At 41.8% G+C, this 14,133-nt stretch overlaps 1 protein-coding gene across 1 annotated transcript; it reads left to right on the top strand.

Annotated features, from left to right (window-relative positions):
• The first annotated feature begins 297 nt into the window (after window positions 1–297).
• On the top strand, window positions 298–13,759 carry LOC134190387 (uncharacterized). The gene is made up of 38 exons (XM_062658840.1): window positions 298–433; window positions 494–557; window positions 623–957; window positions 1,230–1,413; window positions 1,474–1,691; window positions 1,750–1,833; window positions 1,900–2,036; window positions 2,096–2,139; window positions 2,195–2,300; window positions 2,359–2,496; window positions 2,558–2,843; window positions 2,903–3,192; window positions 3,252–3,406; window positions 3,464–3,600; window positions 3,664–3,793; window positions 3,884–4,267; window positions 4,326–4,461; window positions 4,522–4,877; window positions 4,943–4,968; window positions 8,793–8,879; window positions 8,946–9,009; window positions 9,071–9,405; window positions 9,591–9,774; window positions 9,851–10,068; window positions 10,127–10,210; window positions 10,281–10,417; window positions 10,477–10,520; window positions 10,574–10,679; window positions 10,745–10,882; window positions 10,945–11,230; window positions 11,295–11,542; window positions 11,617–11,771; window positions 11,829–11,965; window positions 12,029–12,158; window positions 12,323–12,706; window positions 12,772–12,907; window positions 12,967–13,445; window positions 13,506–13,759. Exons 1-38 carry the CDS (start codon window positions 368–370, stop codon window positions 13,628–13,630), a joined length of 6,753 nt encoding a protein of 2,250 aa, XP_062514824.1. The 5' UTR covers window positions 298–367; the 3' UTR covers window positions 13,631–13,759.
• The last annotated feature ends 374 nt before the right edge of the window (window positions 13,760–14,133 follow it).

Raw genomic sequence — 14,133 nt, 5'->3', positions numbered from 1 at the left:
AATAAGTTGTTTTTGCTGGTGACAACTACTGTCTTCTTCAACCTCTAGCTAGCTAACGTCATGTTTTATCTCCAGAGGAAATCCCTAAACGGTGTGATGTACGGAGTTGAAGCAGCTAAGACAAGTAAAACCTGGGGTTGACGTCATAGACTAAGTGCTGTGTACTAGTAAGTAAGCTTAGGGTACCGGTACCCACTGTTATCCGCCCCGCCCTGTGGTCACAGGTCAGGAAGTTCTACGTGAGTCACATTGGCACACCAGCACTTCTGTCAATAGGGTTTCTAGGAAACCTCTTGTGGGAGGAACAACTGTGCAATATAAACTAGCAACAAGTCCACAGAAGCAGTTGCAAACACAGCCAGGCAGAATGAAGCTTTTGCTGCTCGTTGGATTGCTGTGCAGCTGTATCATCACAGCTGTCCGTTCCAAACCAGTGAGCAAAACTTGTGATCTTGTGCCCTAGCACCTTCCTTATGATTTGTGTGTGCTACAGCTGCATCATTTCATGACTTCAAAAGACATCGAAGAAGTTCTTGGAGCAAGAGGACTCGAAGACAGTAAGTGGAATATAGTCATTAATTTCTGTAGCACAATTGCAATACAATCATGACGTTTGTTGCAGTTCCAGAATATGAAGTTGTCACACCTGTACAGACAGACCATAAAGGTGATTATCTCAGTCATGACCTCGACACCCCACACACAAGAGCTAGACGTGAAGAACACCACTTAATTCAAGACCTCCCAGCTCATTTCGAATTCACTGCGTTTGGAGAACGTCATCAAATGACGGTGAAGCCAAATACTGGTCTTCTTGCTCCTGGATTCTTCATGCAGGTCTATGGAGACAATGGTACTGTGCAAACAGACTTTGAGGTGACTCTATGTCACTATGTCGGAAATCTAACTTCCCACTCAGCACCATCACACGTAGCAATTAGCAACTGCAAAGGCTTGGTGAGTACTCTGAAACAACCAATCAAGTTCATGCATATAATTCTGTGCATGTGTGAATGCATTGTACTAGAACCAATTTGGGTCAGTAGTAGTAGACACAACGATTTACTCACACATAACTAAAGTGTTGCTCCAATATTTTTTTATATTTGTTTAGGCATTAATCTTTGCCGCCATAGACAGTCAGACCACATGCACAGCTTGCATTTTTTGAACCCTGCTCATGCATGTGATCATGCAGCATAATATTATTTGGTGACATAAATATTTAGATGGGTGTTGTCATGACTGGCAATCATCACTCCTATGTTCAACCTTTACCGGATCACTTGATCAGCTCTGAAGGCAATCCTGACAACCACACACATGTTGTTTACAAAAGAGCTGCAAACCAATCGCTAGACTCAGGAGCAACCCCAAGGCCAAATTTTGGTCAAGCTGATTGTGGTGTCGAAGGTGAGTAGGTGTGTTGGGCTGTATTTACAGATAAATATTGGAGCATTCTACTGTATGTAGGATCGGTGCCAAATAAAGTTTACAAAACAAACAAGAAGCTTCGAGAAGATTTGCAATTTGGTCGTATACAAAATGAAGATTTATTTGATTCATCCGGATCAAACTTGGGTGGTCGATACATTATCGAATCACTGGTTGTTGCAGACAGTGATCTCCACGAGAAGCATGGCTCAAATACAGGATCTACAAAGAATTATATCATTACACTGATGAACATTGTAAGGGCTGTAACAGATGACAATGAGTATAATTCTTAATTTGCCTCTAATTGTATAGGCCAGTAGTTTGTATAACAAGTTCAACCTTGGATTTGATGTGCGACTCGTTCTCAACAGAATTCAAATTTTTGGAACATATAATGTAAGGGCTTTGATTTGTGATTGTTTCTAGAACATTTATATTAATCTTCACTTTATTATTATACAGGCACAAACAAGGCAAGGCTTGCACATTTCTCAGGACTCAAAGACAAGTCTTGAGAGTTTCTGCAAGTGGCAATCAAAGACAAAAACACACGATGCTAGTGACCCGCTTGACTACGACCACGCATTCCTTCTGATTGGGTGAGTATGGAGAAATAACAACAGAATTATGTAACCATGTAACAGGTGATTGTGTTCAGACGAGGAATGTGCTATAATAGAAATGAGGACTGTTGGGAGCTTGGTAAGCTCTTTCCATTTTATAGCAATCTTTTGTACTTACCATATATCTATTGCAGGTCGTGCATGGATTGAAGGAATGTGTGATAAAGATTACGCGTGCTCAATCAATGCAGACAAGGGAATGCAGATTGGGTTTGTATTTGGTCATGAACTGGGACACAAGTAAGAAATGAAGTCACTGCCAGCATTTTCATTACTAATCTTTAATAAAACCATTTAGTCTTGGAATGTTGCACGACGGTTCCAATGGACGCTGTAGACATGAAGATGGCTACCTTATGAAATCAACAACAAGCAATGCTCAAAATATTTTCTTGTTTTCATCTTGCAGCAAGGACTACCTATTGGGTTATCTGAGGTACAGTATTTGCACAATTGAAAGTATTGGTCTAGAAAAAAGCCACAATTTGTTATTGTAGAGATGGGGATACGCAATGTCTTAGAGATGTGCCGAGCAACTGGGAATCTGGATTTGGACGTGATAGCTACAAATTTCCCGGTTTACTCCACACCCGTGATCGGCAGTGCAAGTATTCATTCGGCAAGTATGCAACTTACTGCTACAAAGAACCCGACTATGCCGACCACCAAATCTGCACCAAAATTTGGTGTGATGACAAAGAGTACTCAGTTTGTGTGAGTACTTACACGGGTGCAGCTGATGGTACACCCTGTGATTATCAATCAAATTGGAGAGGAGACAAAGTACAACCAACCAAAGACTGAATCATTAGTTTGTATTATCTTAACACTGTGTTTTGCAGGTTTGCTACAGAAGGCGCTGTGTACCCAAATCCGAAGCGTTGAAACCACAGTTGCCTGCTTTTAGAGACTTTAACGACGGTCCTGCTCCACCCCCACCCGATCCTGAGAATCCTAACCCCACCACCAAAACTCCTGGCACAACTCCTAAACCTGGGCCTGAACCTTGTGTCCCAAACTCAGCACATGCAGTGATCGATGGGCAGTGGAGTAGTTGGTCGGGATTCACTTCCTGTGGTCGAACATGTGGAGGAGGCTTTCGATACAGAGAGCGTCGATGTGCAAACCCAGCGTAAGTAACATGTCACAAAACGTTTCTTTCAAAATCCAATAATGTACGTTCTATCATAGGCCTTCTAATTGTGGACGTGATTGTACTGGAAAGTCTACAGATATAGAATATTGTAACCCCACACCGTGCCCCGAATTGGTTGACTACCGACAACAGCAATGTTCACTACACAACAAGCTCAAACCAGGAATTGAGCTTGTTCCAGATTACAATGGTACATTAGACTTACCTTGTCATTTGCTTGAGTTTGATTTATAACTGTGCTTTGCAGTCCCTGAGAAAAATCAGTGTCAGCTGAAATGTGTGTCGATCTCTAGTGTCAAATATACAGTAACTTCAGCCGAGGCGGCACAGGGTACTCACTGTAACAACAGAACAAACGATCGTTGTTACTATGGAAAATGTCACGTAAGTATTTGTATTAAATGAAAATTTCTTTGTCATAATATTACGTTTTGGTTGGTTATATAGCCTGTTGGTTGTGACAATATCTATGGATCCACTAAGCAATTCGATCGATGTGGTGTCTGTGGAGGAAACGGTAACTCCAAAAACTGCAGACGGCATACTGGAGTCTACCATCTGCAACATCAATGGACAGGTTAGTTATTTATGTAGAGAAATGCAGTACACACCCACACTCACGACTGTAAGTATGTATACTATATTTGCAACTTACTGTCATTAATAGGATATTATGATGTTATTGAAATTCCTGCTAGAGCAAGTCAAATTTCAATCTCTGAAAAATCGCGATCTCCTTCAATCACACTGGCTCTTTCCTCCAATGGCGTTTCAGTATTCAACATACCTAAGGTGGGTTCAAACTCTCAGACAAAGACTGCTGCAGGATCGCTCTTTGTGTACGAGCGGCCTGGGTCAACAGTTGAAACAATAAACAGTGCTGGACTGATTACTCAGCCAGTGATGGTCAAAATATATTATGATTACAAAAGTGGTACCAATCCAGGAGTTGTCTACAGTTATGACCTACCAGCATCAGTCTCAGTGAAACAACCTCCTGTCTATGGATGGTCGTCAAGACGAACAACCTGCAGTGTAACGTGTGGCAAGGGTAAGTTCACAAAACTTGTTTCATAGTATAAAACAATAACACTGTATTCTGTTACTAGGGAAAGTTATTACTGAACTTAGGTGTTCTCGTCTACGCACTGGTATTGATGTTGATGACAGCAGATGTTTTGGCTTGCCTCTTTTGCCTCGACAAAGTGAGGCATGTGATGCTGGCAATTGCTCTGGTAACCCCAGGTATGTTGTGCCATGTTCTCAGTTTCAATGAAATCATGACGACTTTGACTGTGTGCTTAGCTATTATTGGGTGAACAAGAAATGGAGCGCTTGCAGTAAGACTTGTGGAACAGGTTTTCAACGTCGAATTATAGTTTGCCGCAATGGAGCCACCAATAAAAACGTAAACTTTGTCCACTGCAACAAATTAACTCGCCCTAGAACAAATCAAGTGTGTGTAAATTCTGTTTGCACTGTTGCTCCCACTACTCCTGCGCCTCCCATTGTTGGTGCTTGGATTACTGGCCAATGGTCTGCTTGCTCCAAGACTTGTGGTCCAGGAAAGCAAACTCGGTCTGTGTCTTGCAACTTTCCTACTTGTCAAGGATCAGAACCAGAATCTAAGCGCTCCTGCAACATCAAACATTGTCCCATTGGTAAGTTTCTGGTTATCATTTGCTTTATAGGTCATTTTGTATTCAGCTTTGTTGTGTGTATGTAGCGTGTTCTCGTGATAAAAATATAAAGGTGTGCAAGGTGCTTTTGCAGTCCAACTGTCTGAATGCATGCAACAGCAAAGTGCTCAGACGGTACTGTTGTAAGACGTGCAGCGAACTGCTTCAGTGATCAGTAATCATGTAGACTTCGACGTCGATGTTGGTTGTTATTGAAGGCTTATACGCTGTGCTGGCACTAGCTAGCCTTACTTTTTTCTTATTTTTTGTTAGAGATTGACTGAAAGCATAAGGTGTAATGATATAACGGCGTACATCGTCGATCAGAGCTAGCACAATAATGAAATACAGAAATTTACAATGAGACCATACTGGCAAAGTGCTCTGGCCCCTACGTAGTGTTAGCAGTGTGGCAATCTACACAAGTCCACGTCTATTTAGCTAGCTGAGTATATAGATAGCTAATGTATAAACAGGCAGTTGCTGCACATGTAAACTATACACGTTACTTGTGTCGTTACCGACTATATATTGGTTCTACTGCAGCTCGCTTACAGTGTCTATGCAATACTACACCAGACTACACCAGACTGGCTAACCACATGCCACAGTACTATAGAGTGTCATAGTCAATCAGTATGCTAATGAGTACTAGGGGTAGTCCCAGAGTCCCTACTCTACTCCATTACTAAACTAGCCGAGGAGTGAAACGGTAAGGTACGTAGTGCAGGCCGGTCACGTGACGTACCGACAGGACGACACGCTCCGCCTACTGCGTAATACTTGCCCAAACGTGTACTCCTATGCCGTAAGGAAATGTCGTACTAAAACCCAAGGAGCTCGAGGAGTCGTATAGACATACGACGAATAAATATGGCATCTCTCATCGAAACACCCATGCAAAACCTAGTGAACCGAAACATATTTGTAAATAAAAATATCCATTCTAGACAAGCCTAGGCTACAAAACAATGATTATGATGTATTCTAGTATATCTTTAACTTAAATATGTACGTAACGAGTTTGTTGTTTTAGACTCTCGCGAACTCAAATCCCATTCCAGATACAGAGTTGCCAACTCACACGCAACTTGCGTGAGTCTCACGCAAGTTCCTTCGGGTCACACGCTCACACGCAAGGAACCCAGATCTCACGCACCTTTTAGATTGCCGGAACTAGACCCAGGCACACGTGTACAGTGAAGCTGTAGGTACACCATAGATTCACGTAAAAATCTGTAGTGTCTGATAGAAATATGAAACTAACGAGACTGCCGTAAAGTGATCGATCATTACGAATAACCAACCCCAGGCAAGTCTAGTTCTGAAGCTGTCAAACAGATTCAGCCAATTCTACTATTGTACTAGTCCGCGCATCCCTAATTTCCCTCCTGCTTTCAACTTTCGGACGTCCTCGGGAAGTCCAAAAGAGGGAGGGGCTGATTACGCGAGACTGATTTACTGCATGCCTAAACTATATTGGTTTATCGTTACTAGCAGAAATTCTAATTCTGCGAGTACTTGCTAGTTAATTATTGTCTAATGCGTATTGAAACACTGTGTTGTTTTTTAGTTATTTAGGTATTAGTTTTGTGGCCACGCCTCTAGGCAGATATAGAGTACTGATGAAAATCTGAGATCTCACGCATTTTCAGTATTCCAGGTTGGCAACTCTGCAGATAATCGTGACTCTCCCCTCTCCCTCGTGGGTTTGAGGAATGCCTCGACTATTCGAAGCCTCTGGATCCACGTCGAGGGCGCCCAGGGTAAGATCCTCCACGATGAGGCCAACGTTTACATCAAAATGGCTATGTTTTGTCAGGTGGTATCATGATAAACAGTTTTAATTAATCCCAGCTCCACTACAGCTGCCTGCATGCGCTAGACGTTAGCTATAGATCTAACCCTTCGCGGGCGTTTCCCGGTAATTCCCGCCTACATGTCACTCCCGTCTAATTATCTAATAGTATCTAATTATCTAGCCCGCGCGCAAGGCAGTAGTCGCCTACCTATATTTGCAATTGCAGCCACATTATAGAAGTAAAAATTACAATTCATACACATATTCGAATGATATAATTATTGATTAAAAACGTGGCGCTAGCGTCTAGGCATTTGGTTTTGTGGAGCAAACGCACAAGCCTAGCTTTTCATTTGCTAATTACTAAGCCCTAGCTAGTATAATTCTTTACATAATGCAATCACAAAAGAACACGAGTGCAAAAAATCTTCAGATAATATATTTTCTCTAGGTACCGATAGTAGATAAAATACGGTGTTACAGCTGCATGGTCTCATCTCGTAATCTCAGATTATCTACAATTTCATCATTCATCGCATGATCTCACTGTCTCGATCATCACACGATCTCGTCTCGTCTCGTCTCGTTGCCTCATCATGACGGTCTCGTTGCGGTCTCATCTTCTTCGAGACTCGTCTCATTGTCTCATCGCCTCGTGTTACGCGTCTCATGGCATGATCTCATCGTCTCGATCATCTCGTTGTTTAGTTTTGCCACAGAATAGAGCACGCGGTAGATACAGTTTCGCTCAATAAAATCATCAATCCCATCCAAAATAAAGAATCAATAATTATATCTGCCAGACTGACAGAAAAGTAGAAACAGGTCTAGATATAGGAATGGCTATCTAAATGTCAATAAAAAGTGAAAATTCACGAACATGACAATGTTATACTAGACTATACATGTATAGCTAATATTGTTTGGAGTAGACTACATGGATCTAGTTAGACAGACACATTCGTAACAATAAACAACAGTAGACTAACGAACTATGATATTCTGTGATCGAGACTACAGGTTCGATCGATATCCAGTTTCAAGTATCTAGATACATACTAGTCCTACAGCAGCAACGTACGGTACGATGTGACCTGCTCTACCTAGTTGCTATCCAATGGGATTATGAAGCTAGCGTAGCAGCCGGGTCTGGCTGCAGGTACCATGGTATTTCGAAGAGAAGTGACCGAGATTAGCTAAAAATGACCGACAGTACATCCGGGACTCTAGGCGATCGCTGCATTGTACAACATACAAATTTTTGGTTTTAGTAGAATAAATCTTGACGTCGATGTGTAATCTCCTGTTGGCTCATGCAATCAATGGTACCGCATACACATACAGTTAATTGCTGCGGCTGAGCTTGGACACTCAGCTAACATGCTTAACTAATTAGGCACATACTCCATACCCAGTAGGCAAGCCCAACAAGTTTTGGACAATGCGCCAGATGTGTGTGTGTGTGTGTGTGTGTGTGTGTGTGTGTGTGTGTGTGTGTGTGTGTGTGTGTGTGGTGTGTGTGATGTGTGTGTGTGTGGTGTGTGTGTGTGTGGTGTGTGTGTGTGTGTGTGTGTGTGGTGTGTGTGTGGTGTGTGTGTGTGTGTGTGTGTGTGTGTGTGTGTGTGTGTGTGTGTGTGTGGTAGTGTGTGTGGTACATTTGACCCCACGCGCTAACGTCACCACTGAACATTGTAATTAGCATTTGCATGCATCCTGTAGACTTACTGCTACTATGGTACTATGCTCTAACTGAAACGTCAGTACGTGGTGCCATCCGGAAATATGACGATACCACCAATTACTCACTCGCAGAGCCACAGTACATGCATGTGCGTACTTCCGATTCTAGGCGGAAAACCACTGCTACACAACAAGCGTAAAAAACTGATACTATTACAGCCGCAACAGCAAACTTTCACAGTGAACTCATTAAAGTCACAACATGACCCTAACCTTCATTACAGCCGCAACAGTAACCCCAACAGTGAAGTCATCCTAACTACGCATCATGCCTAGACCGCCTCTTCCAGGTTTGACTTGTCATACACACTGTACTAGCTGTATAAAACGCACAACAAATCAACGAGAGAGCATAGCCAGTTGCTCGCACAGCTGTCGACATGACCTGTTTGCTCTATTTTGGACTGCTCTACAGCTGTATTGTTTCTGTGCAATTGAAATCGGTTAGTGCAAGTCTAGACTAGAAAATTCGCGTCATCTTGTGTTCAACTTTTCAACCACTTTTTCAGTTGCACCATTTCATGACTCCAGAAGACTTTGAAGACCTTCTAGGAGCCAAAGGACTCGAAGACAGTACGTGTCGGTGCCTGTGCTTGTATTTTAATGCACGTTTTAGCGTGTTTTTCCGTTTCAGTTCCTGAGTATGATGTCACTACACCCATTCAGACGGACCACAAGGGAGACTACCTGACCTATGACCTGGCAACAGCACATTCAAGAGCTAGACGTGAAGAGCATCATCTACTCAAAGATGTCCCTGCTCATTTCGAGCTCACTGCGTTTGGAAAACACCATCAGATGACTGTTAACCCAAACAACGACCTTTTGGCACCAAGTTTTTTCGTCCAGACATTTGGAGACAATGACACTGTACACACAGATTTTGACTTGACAATGTGTCACTTTGTTGGCAAGTTAACATCCCAGTCATCTGCATCACACGTAGCAGTCAGCAACTGCAACGGCTTGGTAAGAAGCATATCTATACATAGTTTAATGTACCCACACTACCAAATAGTGAATGCATGCAGTTCTATGCATGTACAGTGTAGGCCAACTCATTTGTGTAAACTACCTAGCTAGTTAGTTATGTATCTCTACACTGCAGCAAATAAAAGTAATGAAATGCATTAATAATACAAGTCTTTACTTAGATGGGTGTAATCATGACAGACACGGATCACTTATACGTTCATGGTCTACCTGATCATTTACTTGCTTCAGAAGGCAACCCCGACAACCACACACATATTGTTTACAAGAGATCTTCATCTACAGTACCAGCTTCTGAAGGAACCTCAAGACCAGGACATGGAAAATCTGGCTGTGGTGTCGAAGGTCTGTACATAAACATCTCGTTTAATATAAAAAAATTTGCAGTCTAATATGTATGGATGATACTTAATTACTATAGGATCGGTGCCAAATACAGTTTACGACACAAACAAGATTCTTCGAGAGGATTTGCTACTTGGCCGTGTACATAAGGAAGATTTAGCTGATGCATCTAAAACATACGTGGGTGGCCGATACATTATTGAAGCACTGGTTGTTGCAGACAGTGATCTCTACAAGAAGCATGGCTCAAATACAAGAACTACAAAGAATTATATCATTACACTGATGAACATCGTAATGGCTTGTCACAGGTGACAGTGAGTGTAATTCTCTAATTGGTCTCTAACTGTAGGCCAGTAGTTTGTATAACGAGTTCAACCTTGGATTTGATGTTCGACTTGTTCTTAACAGAATCAAGATTTTTGGATCATACAATGTAAGAATTTTAAGTTTTTGGGAATGTCATTTCTCAAAAAGTTTCTATCAATCTTTACTTGATTGTACAGGCACAGACTAGACAGAACTTACACATCAACCAAGACTCAAAGACAAGTCTTGAGAGTTTCTGCAAGTGGCAATCGAAGACAAAAACACACGATGCCAGTGACCCACTTGACTATGACCACGCATTCCTCCTTATTGGGTGAGTATGGAGAAACAACAACAGAATTATGTAACCATGTAACAGGTGATTGTGTTCAGACGAGGAATGTGCTATAATAGAAATGAGGACTGTTGGGAGCTTGGTAAGCTCTTTCCATTTTATAGCAATCTTTCGTACTTACCATATCATTTGCAGGTCGTGCATGGATTGAAGGAATGTGCGATAAAGACTACGCATGCTCAATCAATGCAGACAAGGGAATGCAGATTGGGTTTGTATTTGCTCACGAATTGGGACACAAGTAAGATTGAAGTCACCACCTAAGTAAGCTAGCTACTATTACTAAATCACAATTTGACCAATTAGTCTTGGGATGTTGCACGATGGTGCCAATGGACGATGTAGACATGAAGATGGCTTCCTTATGAAATCAACAACAAGCAATGCTCAAAGAATTTTCTTATTTTCATCATGTAGCAAAGACTACCTATTGGGTTATCTCAAGTACATTAATACTACTGCAGAGTAATATCAAAACACTGCTTCTAAAACATTTCTTGCTGTAGAGATGGAGACACTAAGTGTCTTAGAGATGGACCAAGTAACTGGGAACGTGGATTTGGATGTAATGGCTACGAGTTTCCTGGTATGATCCACAGCCGTGATCAGCAATGTAAGTATTCATTTGGAAAGCAAGCAACTTACTGCTACAAAGAACCCGACTATGCCGACCACCAAATCTGCACCAAAATTTGGTGTGATGACAAAAAGTACTCAGTTTGTGTGAGTACTTACACGGGTGCAGCTGATGGTACACCCTGCGATTATAAATCAAATTGGAAAGGAGACAAAGTACAGCCAATAAAAACTGACTTGCTAGTTTTGTAACGTAAACGTTGTGTGTACATGTTTGCAGGTTTGCTACAGAAGACGTTGTGTAAACAAAAACCGTTTGTTGCTACCAGATTTGCCTGGTTGTGTAGGTGGTACAATTCCACCCACTACAACTTCTATCCCCATCGCAACAGATATCGCAGCTACTCCTCCAGACTGTGACTATCCTGTAGTCGATGGGCAGTGGACTGCATGGTCAGCATTCACTTCCTGTGGTAAAACATGTGGAGGAGGCTTTCAATACAGACAACGTCAATGTGCTAACCCAAAGTAAGTCTCTTTCAGTATACATTCATAGCCTCATCAATGAAATCACAGAAAATGTTTTTAACACTTTATCTTAGACCTTCTAATTGTGGAAATGACTGTCCTGGAAAATCTAGAGACATAAAATATTGTAACCCCACACCATGCCCTGGAGTCGCTGACTACCGACAACAGCAATGTTCACTGTTAAACACATTCAAACCAGGCATTGATCTTGTTCCAGACTACAACGGTATGCTAAACTTATCTTGTCATTTGCTTGAATTTGGTTTATACACATGCTTTGTAGTTCCTACGAAAGATCAGTGTCGCCTAAAATGTGTGTCAGTCTCTAAAGTCAAATACACGGTAACATCAGCCGAGGCAGCAGAGGGTACTCACTGTAACAACAAAACCAATAATCGTTGTTTTTATGGAAAATGTCATGTAAGTTTTTTTTATTGAAAACGGTTTGTTTGCCAATATAATAGTACTTTTGCCATTGATTAGCCTGTTGGTTGTGACAACGTCTATGGATCGAGTAAGCAATACGATCAATGTGGCATTTGTGGAGGAAATGGTGACCCCCGAAACTGCAAGCACTATACTGGAAGCTACCATCTGCAACATCAGTGGACAGGTTAGTCATATAAACCAGGTGTGTACACACATCTTTACACGCACACCAATGTTTTCAGTCCCTGAATATGTAACTATATAGTTGCTTGAATTATTTAAAGTGAATATGTACAGTTGCAGTTTACTTGAGAATATCATCTGTTATTTAATTAATTAACTATTTAGGATACTATGATGTTACTGAAATCCCTGCAAAAGCAAGTCGTATTTCAATATCTGAAAAATCACGATCTCCTGCGATTACACTCGTTCTTTCCTACTCCAGAGGAGGAGACATATTCAATGTACTTACACTAGGCTCAAAGGATCAAACACAAATTGCTGCTGGTTCATTCTTTGTCTACAAACCTCCTGGATCAAACGTAGAAACAATAACTAGTACTGGACCAATTGACCAGCCAGTGACGGTCAAAATATATTATGATTACCAACGTGGTACCAATCCAGGAGTTGCCTACAGTTATAACCTACCAAAATCAGTCTCAGTTAAAGAACCGGTCTTTGAATGGGTCTCGAGGCGAACAACTTGCAATGTAACATGTGGCAAAGGTGAGATTGTACAAAGGTATGTCACTGTGCAAAGCTCAATCGACAGCATTATCTTTTCTCACTAGGAACAATAACAAGTGATGCAAGATGCTCTTATCGATCCACTGGTATTGATGTTGACAACAGCAAATGTTTTGGCATGCCCACTCTATCTAAAAAAAGTGAGCCATGCGATGCTGGTAGTTGTCGTGGTCAGCCCAGGTGTGTTATGCCATTTATTTTGCCTCCAACAAAAACATGATGATTGTTTGTGTGCTTAGATATTATTGGGGGAGCTCACCATGGAGTGATTGTAGTAGAACTTGTGGATCAAGTTTTCAATATCGAAGCATCTTTTGCCTGAATGAAAACACCGCTCGAAAGGCAAACTTTGCCAAATGTCAGAGCTTAACTCGTCCAACAACATCTCGAACATGCATAAAACCTTCTTGTGACGTCAGTCTTGGTGATTGGTCTATTGGTCAATGGTCCGCTTGCTCCAAGACTTGTGGTGTAGGAAAACAAACTCGTTTGGTGTCGTGTAACTTCGATACCTGCCGAGGACAAAAACCAATTTCTACGCGTTTATGCAACATTGCAGCATGCACAATTGGTGATTGGTCTATCGGTCAATGGTCTGCTTGCTCCAAGACTTGTGGTGTAGGAAAACAAACTCGTTTGGTGTCGTGTAACTTCGATACCTGCCAAGGACAAAAGCCAATTTCTACGCGTTTATGCAACATTGCAGCATGCACAACTGGTGAGTTTTTGTAAAAATTTGCTCTGCCTTTCATTTTGTATCCCCTGTTGGTTCATGCAGGGTGTTCTCATGACAAGAATGCAAAGGTGTGCAAGGTGCTTTTACAGTCTGACTGTTTTGCTGGATGTAACAACGAAGTGCTGAAAGAGTTCTGTTGTAAGACATGCAGCAACCAGATTGACTGATCTGTGTGGACCTTGTTGTTAATTATCTATCGTTATTGCTGAAATCCTACTGTTGTTTTATACAGTATATAGTCTAAAGGATGTTCAGTGACACCACTAGATGAATAAATATAATATACATACAGAAAAGTTCATAGCTAGAGTAACCTAGCTAAGTACATGGTACGCAGCTAGGTAAAGAGAAAAAGGAGTTTCAGAGTAACACATGCATCTAGAGGTCAACATCACACATTCTGCCTGAAGTACATCGCCTTTCGATCTTTGGTACCTGACAAAATGAAAAGGCACTAAAGTGCTAAACCCTTGGCTGCACCTAGCCGCGACCCCAGACTCTCGCGATAGCCTTGTCCGGTGCCCGTATGACAATTCCATACAGGCACCGGACAAGACGAGCGCGAGAGAGTCTGGGGATGAGGCCAGGCTGCACCCAGTTGTTCCCTACATTAGAACTAACACTTGAGCTCAGCTCCTCTATTGTGTTGTTGACATAGCAAAGGGCAAGC

This window comes from Corticium candelabrum, chromosome 14, assembly GCF_963422355.1.
Source record: "Corticium candelabrum chromosome 14, ooCorCand1.1, whole genome shotgun sequence".
NCBI lineage: Eukaryota > Metazoa > Porifera > Homoscleromorpha > Homosclerophorida > Plakinidae > Corticium > Corticium candelabrum.
Note: the sequence above shows the minus strand (reverse complement) of the source record. Positions and strands in the feature narration are given on the sequence as shown.